This window comes from Carcharodon carcharias, chromosome 32 (genome assembly GCF_017639515.1).
Source record: "Carcharodon carcharias isolate sCarCar2 chromosome 32, sCarCar2.pri, whole genome shotgun sequence".
Lineage (NCBI taxonomy): Eukaryota > Metazoa > Chordata > Chondrichthyes > Lamniformes > Lamnidae > Carcharodon > Carcharodon carcharias.
The window spans coordinates 5,220,013-5,235,554 of record NC_054498.1 but is presented as its reverse complement, the minus strand read 5'-3'; the positions used below and the strand labels follow the sequence as shown (position 1 = coordinate 5,235,554).

The 15,542-nt window shown below is 38.8% G+C and overlaps 1 protein-coding gene across 2 annotated transcripts in view; it reads right to left on the bottom strand.

The window, feature by feature from the left end:
• The window catches only part of LOC121271976 (furin-like), a 103,829-nt gene that overhangs the window by 41,539 nt on the left and 46,748 nt on the right, over positions 1-15,542 (bottom strand). For both annotated transcript variants that reach the window (XM_041178241.1, XM_041178242.1), the window contains exon 2: positions 7,643-7,741. In XM_041178241.1, the coding sequence (XP_041034175.1) occupies positions 7,643-7,741 (99 nt within the window). The remainder of the gene's footprint in view (positions 1-7,642; positions 7,742-15,542) is intronic.

The following is a 15,542-nucleotide window of genomic DNA, read 5'->3' as shown; positions in this document are numbered from 1 at the left end:
AAGGACTGCAATTCTGTAGTGAGTGCAATGGGTGATATAAAAGGGGGGTGCATCTTTGTTGTTTAAAGTATAGGTTGCCAACGAAAATAGAACACGGTTTAATAAATTGTGCTCTTTTCAGTCATTTGTTACAGCTAAAGTTTTAAGATGAATTCTTGATGCGTCACACTTTCAGCTATTAATTGGAAGTTCAAGTTTCTTTTTAAAAGTCATTGGCCTCTACAGGGATTGTAACACAAGATATGCTATTACTGCCAGGTTTCACAAATGAAAGTCTTGTGCAACACAAACATAAAACTGCCCAACACCAGCTGTCAGGAAGACCTGTCAACTATCTTGGGAGTGGAAATGAGAGGGTGAGCAGAGTATCTTATCTTGAGGTGGATAATACTTGTGTTTTCTGGTGGTAGTAACCTTGAGGAATGAGAAGCAAAGCAAAGCACAGTTTTTGGCTGCTACAGTTGAAAGGTTGTGCATGATTAGGCTCATTTCACATGTGGACACAGCACCCCCTGCCTTTTTTTTAATTAAAAGATAAAAAACATATGCCCACGTCCGAATTTGGGCTGGGAGATGGAAGCCCTCAAAAAAGGTTGCTTTTGGAAGTTTCTCTGTCCTTATTACTTCAAGGTTTCTGCTCACAATTTCAGCTCATGAATATTTATACAGATCAACAAAAGCAGGAAGGAAGGAATAAAGAAATTATATTTGAAACTATAGGTTGAAATACAGCAGATAAATGGCTGGATAAGATGGAACACTTGAGAGGAATGATCCAGTTCTTAATGAAAGCCAAATATCATGTCATTATTTTTCTTCCACTGTCAACCTATTTAAAGTATGATACCACAGTTCCTGAGCAACTAAGTTCATTCCTGTAATAGAAATGAGTTAAGATCATAATGAATCAATTTCAATACTTTAATGGTCATGCAAAGTAAATCCATTTTAAGCTGCGGTGAAATTCAAAATTCCAGCATCTGTCTCCAGAATTAGAAAGAACTGAAGGTACAGCACAGATCTCTAAGCATTTGATCAAGATTCTGTGCAACAAATAGTTGCCTGTGGAGGGGGGGAAAGAGAGGGAGAGGGAGAAAAAGGAGGAGAACGTGTGAACTGAACCCTGAAGTTCATTTTACTGGTGGAAAAGCAACGGTGTCTTCTACCTTTTTTGCATCTCATTGTTTTAGCTTAATCCAAAATTTACACAGCCTTTAGCTCATCAAGTGTCAGCCCTTTGCAAGAACAAAGCAGCATTACAAGTCAGATAAGTATCTGGACCAATTTAAAATTGAGCTCAAGGCTAAGTCCAGGAAGTTGGAAAGTGCCCAGTCGAAAGATGAAGCACTGTCCCTTGAGCTTGCATCGAGCTTCATTGGAGCACCACAGCAGGCCAAGGACAGAACAATCAGAGTAAAGGTGGGAGCAAGGTGGAGAATTAAAATAACAGGCAATCGGAAGCTCGTGGTCAAGACTGTGGATGAAATAAAGGTGTTCCACAAAGTGATTGTCTCCATTTGCTCTCCCCAATGTACAGCAGACTGCATTGTGAGCAGCAAACATAGTGGACTATTATATTAACATACAATATTGAAAGTAATACAAGTAAACTGCTGTTTTAATTGGAAGGAATGTTTGGGACCTTGGACAGCGGGCAGAGAGCAGATGAAAAGACAGGTGCTAAATCTCCTGCACATGCACGGAAAGGTGCCATAGGGAAGGAGTACCGCAACTGAGGAGTGGACGAGGGTCTCTTTGGGATGCTGAAAGGGGACAGGAGGGAAAGGTGTGTTTGGCGGTAGCACCATGAGGGAGATGATGGGAATGAGGTGGAGGAAAATCCACTAAATATAAAGGTTGCTGGGCTGGAAGGCGAGGACAAGCAGAACCCAATGGAGGGGGAGTGGTGACAGCAAAGGTTTGAGAAATAAAACAGACATAACTGAGGGCCCCGACAACCACAATGAAGGGAATCTTTGAATGTGAAAAAAGGAAGACATTGTGAAATCAATAACATGGATCCCAATTCCAGGTTTGCTCCTGCCAAGGTCCAGATTTCCCCTGCAATAGCCAATTTCCCCAGTAATTAGCCAAAAGTAATACTGGAGAAATGTTAGACAAATATGGTCTGGAGGAAGCCAGGCAGATCAGCAACAGGAGGCAGGGATAGGAGGATGACGTGAGGTCCTGTCCATCTGCAGATACAGGGCACCCGCTTCCTTCTCCCATGAGGACCCTGTGTATCCTGCAACTTGCCATTGCGTGCCAGCCAGCGCACTCATTCCACAACTTTCTTAGACAGCCCAAGGCAGAACTGGCACATTGAAGGCAAATTTCGTCATTGAGTGGAGGCTCCCAAGATATGGAAAATGATTTTGGGATGCCCCTAAAGCATCCCTGAAGAGGTCAAGCTCCCTGCTGACTCAAGGGAGAGCCTGGCTTGCAACTGATCAAAATGGAAAAGCCTCATCTGGGAAGGTACCAAATACATGTTCATCAGGAACATGCAGAGCCAAAGTCAAGGCATCAGAGGGAGTGCACCAACCTCCAAACAATCCATTTACCCAACCTTTCAAGCACCAACTGGCCTACAAATGGTAGAGTCTTCAGATCATGCATTTGACTTTTCAGCCATCTCAGAATCTATTGAACAAGAAAGGAACCCAAGTCATCCTTGATCCTGAGAAAGCGCCTAAGGAGAAGACGCCACACCTTCATAGTGGGTGCAAGAACTCCATACCTGCTGTAAATCCGCAAGTGTCTGGTTTAACATCTGAAGCAAGTTCAAATTATGGTAATCAGCAATTAGAACCAAAGTTGTGCTCTAAATCCAGACTTTTAAACAGGCATGTCTTATTAGCACAGCAGCCATTGAGCACTTGTTTTTACCCTTTGGCCAAAATAACCCCCACAGTATCCTTTGAGATTGGATTGCACCAATTTCACCTAGACTTTCTCCAAAAAAGTGTTTAAAACCTGGTATGGGGTAGTGTTATCAACCCTGCAGGATCGTCTTTAAGAATTGAAGATTAATCTCATGGATATTTCTGTGAATAACTCGGGAGAAAAATCTTAGGAACATTAAAAAATGTTATTTTGACTTTCTCGCAATGTTACTATTTTTACAACCAGCACACCAGAGATGGTTTTAAAAAGTCTGTTTGACTGGGTGAGGCTACTAGAGATGAGGTCTGTGATTGAAACTTCCAGGAATACAACAAGAGTTGGCAACCCTCCATGTAGGGGAAATTAGAATTGTACAATACTTCAGCCTAAAATATCTCGAGTGGAAAAAGAAAGTTATGCACATGTTGCAAGCTGCTATTTGCAATGCTTGCAATGATAGTCACTACTGCAGTCTTTACACCGCATATACTGCTAAAATAGACAGCATTTCCATCAGCTGAGAAGGGAGTTGCAGTTAGTTGTGCTGTGCCTCAATATAAAACTGCAAGAAGGAAGGGCTTGCACCTGCATCCAGCCCCACCTGTGAGCTCTACCAATTGAATGCAAGAAGGAAGTTAGTTTACCTGCTTTTCTTAATTAAAAAGGAGAATACACAATTCTGAAAAGACTGTAAACATATTTATCTAAACAATCTGTGCAACTGGCATACCTTGCCCTCTTTGCGTGGGAATATTTCACAAATCGCAGGTTGAATGTTTTGTGTATTGTTTGCCTCTGCCAGCTGCATCCTGTTGGTTCACTCCCAAGGAAATAAACCCACTGGCTTTGTTACTTAATCAAAGTTCAACCCAAGTGTGTGCTGTGTGTTTCCTTTTTTGGTTCATTAACCTCCCCATCTAACTAGAATGGGGATACTAAATAGCAGTCAATTATTGCTAAAAGGGAGAATTTTCTTTCGAAAGACAAAATAACAGTAAATATTCAGAGAACCTTCTCAAAACATCAACTCTTCCTGGAATACAGCTTCAAACATTGCCCTCCAGTATCTCATCTATGTGGCAATTCTTCATAAGGAGGGTTATTCCTCTCTGGAAGGAGTCACAACCAAGCTATATCCTGATCTCACCACATTTTACAGCAAGGTAACAAGCAGCAGTGGGACTCCTAGCTAATTCCTATTCACCTCTGAGCATCAAAACATGAAGCACCCAAGCTGGAGATCGAGAACTGAGCCTGGGAACTTCCAATCTTCTTGGGTTTTGTTGCACCAGACACCATATTTACATACTGGAATATCATGGGGCTTCCAAAGAACCATCTTTGTAGTCTCTGTACATCCTCTATGTAATATTCTCTCTCAAAGATAAAAAGTACAAGCCATGGGCTAAATTTGAAATGGGTTTATTCCTCTAAGGGATAAAGGTTTACCAGCACTCGTTAATATTGCAAGCAATTGGAATGTCACATAAGTGTATACTTGTCAGTTATGCATCTGTTGAGAGTAACCATCACTATAGTCGATACACGATATTCCATTATGTAAATATGGTGTCTGGTGCAACAAAACCCAAGAAGTTTGGAAGTTCCCAGGCTCAGTTCTCGATCTCCAGCTTGGGTGCTACATGTTTTGATGCTCAGAGGTGAATAGGAATTAGCTAGGTGTCCCCACTAAGATATAGTTCATTAAAGGACTGCTTCCACCACCCAAGCAGAGCACTAAAATTTGCAGCCCTGCTCAGTCAGTCATCGGCTCCGCACCCAAAGTTGGCAATAGTTGGCTGCCTCAATTTCAAACTAAACTGTGCATGAAGAGGGCTGAATTAGGGTGTTAAGCACACTTATATTGGATACAAGTGCACAAATTGATCAACACACTGTGATCAGAAACTGAAATGCACAAGCAGAATTCAGGCTATGTCCTCATTTAGAACCACAGTGCTGTCAACACAGAACTTGAGCTGAAGGGAATGAGGTTGAGACTACAACAGCACCTCAAGGCCTCTGAATACAATTGGAGCTATTAAAATAGCAGTTTCAGGTTTTCCTTAATTCCCAGAAGAATCTAAAGAATTAGCATGGGAGTTAAAGCAGAACTTGTTGCCTGTCTGCATTCTCATACACTCAATTCTAGTTCCACCCTAGGGGAAAAAAACAGGCACAGCAAGTTCAGCTCATATGTATTCCCAGGCTGGATTTTGCTTGTCTGTGAAGTATGAACACCGACTCCAGGTTCTGAATTACAGCTAGCAGATCACAGACATCTAAGCTAGTCTAGAAACATTACAGTAAGCAAATCCAGTTCAGTACACCAAAAAGTTAGACTTTTGAACTGATCCAGGACAAGTTACTGATCCAGATGTGTTACATACATAAGATTACATAGGGGGTTAATTTAAACAGCACTAATTTCTCCTCTCACCGCTCATCTGTAAACAGAAAGGCGATTTGCTTTCCCCTTAATAAGCGGCAGCATATTTCCCAACTCCTCAGTTTTGACGTGATCCAATTTCGAGTAATAACTCCACAGCAAACTCGAGATAGGGCAAACTCGGAGGGTTACGTTATTTGCACACACACAAATGCTGGGGGGGCACACAACATTGCCCCCTTGGCATTCATACAGTAATAGAGGGATAGAGTAAAGAAAGATTCACAGTGTAGAGACTAGAGAGAAAAGAAACAGGGTTTCACATGGGTTCCAAGTCCAGAGTCAAATCCAATGAGGTATTCCTTCACAGAGGTTAGCAGGCTGAAAATCGAAACTGGAAAAGTGAATTATACAGCAGAGTTAACTTCACATGATGAGATAAGCATGCAGAGATGATACAGTCTTGTAGGCAATGGTGCAGAAGTTCCAGTAGAAACAGTGTAGATGGGACCAGGTATTCAAGCTTTGTGTTGCTGCTGGTTAGATGGCAAAATGGGAGACACATTTTTGCAGTACAGCAAGGCAAGTTTCTGCCATACTGCCATGGTAGGTCCTTTTATTTGAGGGTCATAGGCAGACATAGACCTTTTAAAAGGACTGAAGCTTTGTCCAGTTTATAAAATTTTAGAAATAGCAATTAGGATATCTATATCTACTTTATAAAAAAAAATATACAGGGTGAGGTCTTAGTCTCTTCACAATAGATATACAGCATAGAAAACAGGCCATTCAGCCCAACCAGGTCATGCTGGCATTTATGTTCCACTTGAGCCTCCTCCAATCTTTCCTCATCTAAATCTACCTTTGTAACCCTCTATTCCCTTCTTCTCATATACTTATCTAGCTTCCCTTTAAATTCATCAATACTATGCACTTCAACTTGGTGGCAAGTTCCACATTCTGAACTCTGGGTACTTTCCTCTGAATTCCCTATTGGATTTCTTGGTCACTATCCTAGATTGATGGCCTCTAATTATGCTCTTCCCCACAAGAGGAAACATTCTCTCTGCATCCACTCTACCAAAATATTTCATAATTTTAAATACCTCTATGTCACCCTTCAACCTTCTTTTTCAAGAGAAATTAGAGACAACTCATCAATCCTTTCCTGATTATATATAACCTGATATATAGAGCTTTTCGGCACCCTCTCCAGTACCTCTGTCCTTTTCATAATATGGCAATCAGAACTAGTACAGATATAGCATAACTTCCCTACTTTTCAATTCTATCCCTCTAGAAATAAATTGAGTGCTTGGTTTGCTTTCTTTATGGCCTTGCTAACCTGTGGCACAGCTTGTAGTGATTAGCGTAGTTGTACTCTCGAGATCCCTTTGTTCCTCTCCCCAAATTTGACTTGCATCTTTCAAGTAATGTATTGTCCCTATTCTTCCTAGCAAAATGTACTACCTCATATTTACCTGTGTTGACCTTCATTTGCCAATTATTTCCCATTTGCAAGATTATTGCCCTCCTGTAATTTGTTGCAGTACTCTTACTGACTAACTCCCAACTTAATTCCTAAATTTGTGGATGACACTGTTTTTGATGCCAAAATCCAAATTGTTACTATAAATGTGATTGCTGTGGTTCCAGCACTGATTGTTGTGTAACCACTTCTCATCTTGTGCTACTCTGAATAGTTACCTTTTACACACACTTTCTTCCTCCTGTCTTGAAGTCAGCTCTTGTCCCCCGACTCCACATCCTCACTTGTCTATTTTGTGGAATCTTATTGAAGGCCTCTTGAAAATTCAGATAAATTATATCTATTGCATTACCATTGTCTAGTTTTACTGTTACCTCAAAAAAATTCAAAGATTGGTCAAGAAAGATTTTCCCTTCTGAAATGTATGCTGACTACTTATTTCTAGAGGCTCATCTAGGTGTTCTTTGTGTGATGGAGCAGAAACACAAGTGTGCTCAAAATAATATAATTCACTCACGAATCACATTTCAAATGATAAATATACCTTCTTACATGATAATCTTAATTCATTTCAAACCACCAGTATTTCATCCTTGTTTTATTCAGCTTGAATGTACTCTCTAGATAAATCTAAGTTTGGAAGTACAGAATCTATAAACTGTATTGTCAGGTGTGTTTACTGAGATTCTATTCACAACGCGGCCTATGCTCTCTCAAACTTGTACACAAATGAATTATAGCCCTTGCGTTTAACTTGGGAACACTATCTTTAAACAAAAGCCATTTTCCAAAGAAATGACAAGTTTTACTTTGGCTGCCAAAAGTTCCTAAGAACCAATTTAATGCAAAGATGAATTAAAGTCTGGTCTTATACATACCTGAGGGTCCTGTCGCAGCTTATTCTGATGATGTGTGTGTTCATTCAATGATCGTTTCGCCAACCCATGGTGCCGAAAATGATAATAATCATCGAAAATCTACAAAACAGAAACACAATAGAGACTCATTAATACTAAACAAAATATTGTCATGGAGACATTAATGTCTATGTTATTGGAAATTATTTTTAAATTGTAATTGTAGAGGGGTCTGTGTGTCTTAATTAGATTAAAGCCAGCTAGTCTGGGTGTTTTGATGCATAGTAGTTTGAGATGTTAATTGAGTAAACAGAATGGAAGTTAAAAAGGTTAAGTGTAAATTTGCATTTGTTGAATAAAGCATTCAAGAGTGGGAGCAAAATCTTGCACCTGGCTCAGAGATGCCAAGCAATATGTTTATATTACTAATAAAATTAGTGGGATGAAAATGTTATTTGTAAGAAGATATGAAGTTAAAAGCCTAGGATACCATGGAAAATTTACATTCAAAGAGAAAACTAGGTATGAAGAGGGAAAAAGAGATTGTGTGTAAGGAAGAGGCATTTAAGATCTAATCAGCCTGTAAGCCTACAACTGCATCTGCAAAGGAACCAAATTATAAGGAACTTCATTTTGAATTCGTGAGATCAAATGTGATTTGCCTGGTGTTGTTTACAGTCTATGGGTTACTGTTACCGAGATTTACCTGGGAATGATTAATTTGTGGATTTGTTTAAAAGTTATTATGGTAGTAATTTGTAGACATGTGTATGTGTTTAATTTGTTAAATTAAACAATGTTTAATTTAGTTTTATTTAAAAACCTTGGGGCTTGGTGGTCTTATTCCTGAATTCAGAGCTGCATCTCAAACATACCAATTGAAAGTATAGGTTATGACAGTTGTTCAAGTTTCCCTCGGATTTAAACTCAGCCTTTACCAAATGCTGTGTCACAACAATTAACTATAAAAAGCCCAAGCTTTACTCATGTCTATGAAGTCAAGCAAAAGTAACACTGATGTAGGAGGAAATCTGCATTGCTGTGTAAGACTTAATCTTCTCCAGTCCCATAACACTAAGATCTCTGCATTCCTCTAACTGTGGCCTTTTGATTATTCCCAATTTTAATCGCTCCAGCACTGGCAGCTGTCTCTTCAGCTGCCAAGGCCCTGATCTCTGGAATTCCCTCCCTAAACCTCTCTACACCACTCTCCTCCTTTAAGACGCTTGTTAAGTCTTTCCCTTTTACAAAGCTGACCTAATATCTTCTAATTTGGATCAGCATCATATTTTATTCATAAAGCTCCCATGAAGAACCTTGGGATGTTTTATTGCATTTATATACTGCTATTAATGTAAGTTGTTGCAGAAAACAACTTGGTTTCTGCTGAGTTAGTTGATGTTAATCCGGGCAACAATATGGATGCTTCAAATAGCTTCAGTACCTTGAAGACAAGCCTTCAAAACAAACTTTCAATGTTCTAATCCAACCATTTTCCAAAGACCCATTCACAATATTCTCAATCACAACGCACTTAAAGAGGTAGGATAATTTCAAAATACAAGTTGTCTTAATTTTATTGTACAAATATGGCAAATGTTACATTGCTCTAGCAGTCATTCTTATATTACAGTAAGGGTGGCAGGCCAATTGACTACAAGGGGAATCACACCAGATCCTCATTCAATTCTCACTTACATCCAAAGCCAGCCCAGACTGTTACCCTCCATAGGTTAAAAAGCACAAAGAACAATTGTAACTACCATCCAAAACCACCAACCCCCATCACTTCACCATTTGAGATCAGATAACAATACAGATTTGAAACTGAACTTGGGAACCTATGATATGTATGGATTTGTGCCCATAGTAATTAGGCCTTTTAAGGATGGACAGGTTTCCAAAATGGAGCTTTTTCCCCTCATGGGGCAAGTCAATTAACTCATGTAAAATCAGTTGGGCATAAAACAGACAGGTGTCATAATGGAACAAGTGGAACTTCTGAATAACTCATTTTCCTACGGGATCAGTTTATGAATGGGAAAATAAGCCAGACAAGTGCACAGACAGGCACACACATTAATTTCTTTATATGCAATTAACTACTTCAACAGGTTTACACCAGACTTTTGATGGTTAAGTCGGTAAATGTGCTACAACAGAACCACAAAGATTAAAAGGTTTCAGGTTAAATTCCAAGTTGTTGTTGAGATGCCAGTTGGGGCGGTACTGGTAGTTGGCCCCTGTATCCTTGGGCTACAAGAACTAATCAAAATCAGCTAGAATTCCTACTTCTGTTAATCCAGTGATCCTTCTAGAAAATTAAAAGTGTGAATAGGATTTGAATAGGAGTCAGATGTAGGTATTACCCATTTGATGGTAAATTAGCTTGCTGTCACTCATCAAGATTCCTGCCTATTACAAGCCCTCCCCTGTGCCAGTTATAACTGATTGCCTTTGAGCGCCCTGACATATGTATATTCAGTAAAATCTGAAAACCGCATTCTGTTGAATATGCAGTGTTGACAAAATAGAATGCAAATATTTATAAATGAGTTGCCTGAATGCAGCAATAGAAAAGTATTCATTAACTTGCCTGATGGTCCAGCAGATCAAAGTATTTCTCAGTAAAGATTTGCCCCTTTTGCTCCGAGTGAGAAACCAGATGACAACCAACATGCATGGGCCAACATGACTCACTGCCTTATGAAAAAAGGTACTGTGGGGGGGTGTTGGGAGCAGGAGGGTGGCACGGGGAGTGCAGAAACCAGAATTTATTGCTCGCATTAAGATTTACTATATGAATAAAATCAAATTATTCAGTTAATTTACTCACAGGCTCCCATTTACTACTAGAAATGGATGATGGGCTGAATCAACTCTGACTGCCAACTAAACACTTCATTTTTTTGTTACAAATGCTTTAACTGAGGAGCAACGTTTGTTGTGGATGTAAATGATTCACAACGATATCAAAAACATTGTCCTGTGACTGCCTGCAGCCGACTCCAATGCTTCATCTTTGAAGTGATTGAACAATTAGTCTGCCCATAACTGATGCAATCTAGTTTTATAACCTCATAGCACTTGCACTAAGCTCTGAAGCATTTAGCAAACCTTAAACCTAATAAAATTGACCAGATATTGAAATATCACTTTTTCTAGAAAGGTGAAGACCCCAGAATAATTTTCTCTTATTGTGAAATATTCTTCCAACTAATGCTATGATGCAACTTGCAGGAATTGGATTGACAAACATGACCTTGTTGGAATGATGTCTCCTTTAACACAGTTAGGTTAGTTTGTGAGCAAAAATGAGTTATATTCACCTGAAAGCTGAGTGCTTACTTAGAACACCTGTAATTAAATGTCTTTAAGTTTATAGTTGAGAACAGGCACATGACAGAAATTACAGAGTGAGAGATAGAGTACAATCTGTGCAAGAATGCAGAGATGTCAATGTCAGGAAATTAGATCAAATATATGAAGTTGCACCTGTTTCTTCCCCCCTATAAAAAAGGGCAAAGAAATCAGGTCATAATTTTCACATAACGATTACAGATGACTTAAGTCCACCTTTGTTCATCTGAAGGAATGCTAAATCTCCAGTTTCCGGGATATGTCCATTTTGTAAAACAGTCGAGGCTTTTGCCCCATATTCTCTTCCTGGAAGTAACCTTTCATACTAACATGGTTTCCTAACATCAGGTCCTAAATTTTAATTAATTTGAAGATCTGACCCCTGATCTACTCTCAATTAGGTTAAAATATTCCAAACATACCTTCTCCATTCCCTTCAACTATCTTATATCCCTCTAAGGTTGCCTCCTTTCAAGGATAAAAATCCACAAGTCACTCTAGTCTTTCCTTATATCTCAGACCTGACACAGAAATCAGTTTCATGGATCTTCTCTGCACTGCCTCCAGCACTCCTGTCTGAGATGGAGAATTTTTTTCTCTGAGGGTTGTTAGTCTGTGGAATTTTCTTCCCCAGATAGCAGTAGAGGCAGAGTTAGGTTGACTGCCTTGTCAGTCAAGAATCTAGGAGTTTAGGAGGTAGACAGGAAAGTGGAGATCACGATCAGATCAGCCATGATCTTATCGAATAGTGGGGCACGCTCTAGGGGCCAAATGGCTTACTTCTGCTCCTAATTCATATGCTCGTGCGTTCATATGTTCACCTGTGCTTCGATCAAAACTAGACGGTATTCAAGGTGTGGTCAAATCAGGGCACTCGACATTGTTTAATCTGAAGGAGTGATTTTCATGCCAAATTAACAAGATTTGACAGGCATGATGTTACACAAATCTCAGCTGTATATAAAGTACAAACAGATAGAAGAAGCCTTTGTGTACATGGAACTTGTAATGCAGGATCAATAATATCTGTAAACAGCAGTCAGGTCTTCTTTTAAACTCATTTGAATCACAATAAATTCAGAGAAATAATGACAAAATATTTTTTTTTTTAAATGGAATAGCAACTACTTGCATTTATACAGCACCTTTATTATAGTCAAACGTCCGAAGACATTTCACAGGAGCATGATCAAGCAACAATTTGACACAGTATCCTAGAGAAGATATCAGAGGTGATCAAAAGGTAAATTTTCATGAGTGCCTTAAAGAACAAAGTTTTGGGCAGGCAATTCCAGAGCTTGGGGCTTAAGCATGTGAAGTCACAGCAGCCAATGGTGAAAGGATCAAAAATCAAGTACGTGCAAACAACCAGAACTGGGGGAGCACTGAGATCTGAGTCATCAGGCTGGAGGAGATTACAGAGATGAGGGGCAAGGCCACAGACGGATTTTAAAACAAGGATGAGAATTTTAAAATTGAGGCATTGCCAGACCAGAAACCAATAAACTATGCCTAGATGATTAAGAAAAAAATGAACAGATCACAAGGCAATTGTCTGATTAAGGTCATTACCTGAAACTCTTATTTGGATGATGACCTCATTCTTCTCCCACTCACTGCTCTCGGTATATTCAGTCCTTTCCACAATTACTGCTTCTACGCAGTTCCCTAATTCAAGTCTGATCTTTTTTTCCCATATAAACTCAAATTTTACAGTGAAGCTTCATTTAGCTCAGTAACTTTAGCCTGTGCTTTTTAAAAAATGTGCGCGCAAATAACTTCAGATTTCAAGTGTATAATTTGAAGTTATGAATAAATCCCAACATTTAGCAACATCCATTTAAAATGTTAACAGACAATTGTTTGGTTCAAACACTGAAGTGCTACGTGGGCTGTTTTTAAACTGAAGGGCTTTAGGGATAGTTTTAGCACCAGCAATTCTAAATGCTGTTATTGAGATGCTGAACTTTAGAAATAGATTTTAAAATCTGGAAGCTTTTTTGGCAACATATTAGGTTTTAGTTTACAGCATTTATACAGTTGAATTAAATGCCTAAAGATCCTAAACTTAGGTGGAGTAGAAAAATTTGTAGTTCCTATAGAAATTCATACTTTCCTTAGACAAACTGCATATAATCGGGAATCTGTGTGAAATGTTTAATACGTTAAGAGCACTTGTTGAGTAGAAGTGAATTACCAACTTGCTATGAGGATGCTGACATTATGTTGTCTGCTTTGGAGTAGCACATGACCCACCACCGTCCATTTCTTGTCTTTTATTTATGCATTGTCCCTATTTTTCTACAACTATTTGATGTAAAAAACACCTCTCAGATTTAAGGCTTTCATCCTGAACCCAAGCTGGATTTGTGCCCAATATTGGAGTCTAAAATTCCATTTTAGAACTTCAAGTTTAGACTCTACTACAGCCTCTATCCACCTTCAAGAATGAAGTGTTATGTTAAAGTGCTTAACAGCTGGCTTGATTATCCTTTTAGAAAACAATATTCTATGAATGAGGAATAGACTTTACTACATCTCAGTGGTAGAACTTTTGCCCCCAAGTGGAAACTTTAAACCAGGACTAGAATACATAATTTAGGCTGGCACTTTAGGGTAATCCAAAAGAAATATTGCATAGTCAGGGGTGCCACCATTCAACTGAAACATCAATTCAAGACTCGTCAGGTAGACATAAAAGATCTCACAAGGCTTATAAAAGGCCAAGGAAATTCTCCCAGTATTCTTTCAAAATTAGTTCTGCAACAAAATATATTAATGAGGCATTTATCTGATTTATTACTTGTGGAACCTTGTTGCCCACAAATCGGTCGATGTGTTTGCCTGCCCAAGAACAGTGACTATACTTTAAAAGCAATTATTTGACTGAAGTGCTTTGGTACTTCCTGAAAATGACAAGTACAATATAAATGTAATTTCTTTATAATGTATCTGTAGTTTTCTTCAATCTATCCTAACCTTAGATGGCAGGGTGAGGGGAGAGCAGATCCACTTTGCATTGTACCAAATGAAAGAATATAGAAATCATCCTGCATAACAAATACACACCTGGTTCAGAATAAACAATATTTACAGGACTCAAATTTCTTGGTGTTCCTGTAATACCTAAATTGTGTTCATATACACTAATTTAACAGAAGAAACAAAGATGCCAAGTCTCATTCACATTACAAAATAGTGCAGTACAAAAGTGCACCTGTACATTGCAATCACATACATTGGTAAGTAGGGTCCAGGCCCATAATTCAAGCTTCTGATTCGGCTCTACACAGTGCAGCCTGCCTTACTTATGTTGCTGGCTGTCAATAGAGCATGGCCACGTTGTCGTAATAAATCCACATACAACTTTCAAACGAAAATCCGAACAAAACCACTATGGTGAAATAAAGAGATTCCATGAGCTCCAGGAGATCACAAATTCACATATACTTTATTCTGTCACTATTATGAAATCTATTCCAGCTGTGGATCTACTTTAATGAGCCATTAATTCAAACCATCTTGACCAACACTAGATTACAAAGGCTTCAAATTCAGCATCTGGCAAATTAAACAACAATTTACAGGTTTAGTCAAGAACATAACCAGGATTACTAAGAGTAAGGAGACAATCTGGATTTTAGTTAATGACTTTACTATTTTCTGTAAAATTTCTTTCAATTAATTTCCCAGTCAACAAATTTGGAACCTCACTCGAGCATTTTTAATAGCAAGTTAGTCATTTAAGAGTTGTCTTGATAATCTATTGTAATTCTAATATTATAAAACTCAATAAATGGTGCAGGGCCAACACAACAAGGCACCTGCAAAAGCGATTCTATAGCACAAGAAAGAAAATTCTGGAAAAGCTCGATCACCAAGAACATTTCAGGTGTATCGACGTCCTTTGAACTGTTTATAAGTCTTTTTGTGAAAATAACAAATACAAGGAAAAAGGATTAGTTCAGATCCTTAGCAATTAGCCTGGGAAAAGAAAGGGCATGAGGACAGTCGAGAGAATGCTGGCTATGACATAGGAGGAACTTAATGTTCCCCTTCTAATAGGGCCATGGCATCTTTAATGTCTATGTGGAGCAGGAAAATGGGGCCTCAGATTAACATTTCTTGACCTGAAAAATCAGAGCTCTCTTTGTGCTGCTCTGCAGTGTCAACCTCAAGCGAACTAACTTGACACTAAAATGGCAGCAAAACAAGAAGTGGAAGAAGTTAAGGTCCTGGAAAAAAACACCCAACACAAATGAATCTCAATTTCTAAACAGTGAGGAAAGGAGGAAAATAAGTTTTTCTACCCTATACAAATTTAAGTACGGAATGAGGGAGGAAAGCTCAAGGACTAGCAGGTGAATAGTACCTGCAGAGGAGCAAGCGAGACAATGAAAGAGAATAAATAAACTTACAGTTCAGTACAACTGGGTAAAACAAAGAAAATTAGACTTGTATTTATATAGCAGATTTCACAACCTCAGGACGTGCTTTGCCGTGCCAATATAGTCATTTTTGTAATGTGGGAAACAACAGCAAATATGCACAGCATGTGTTA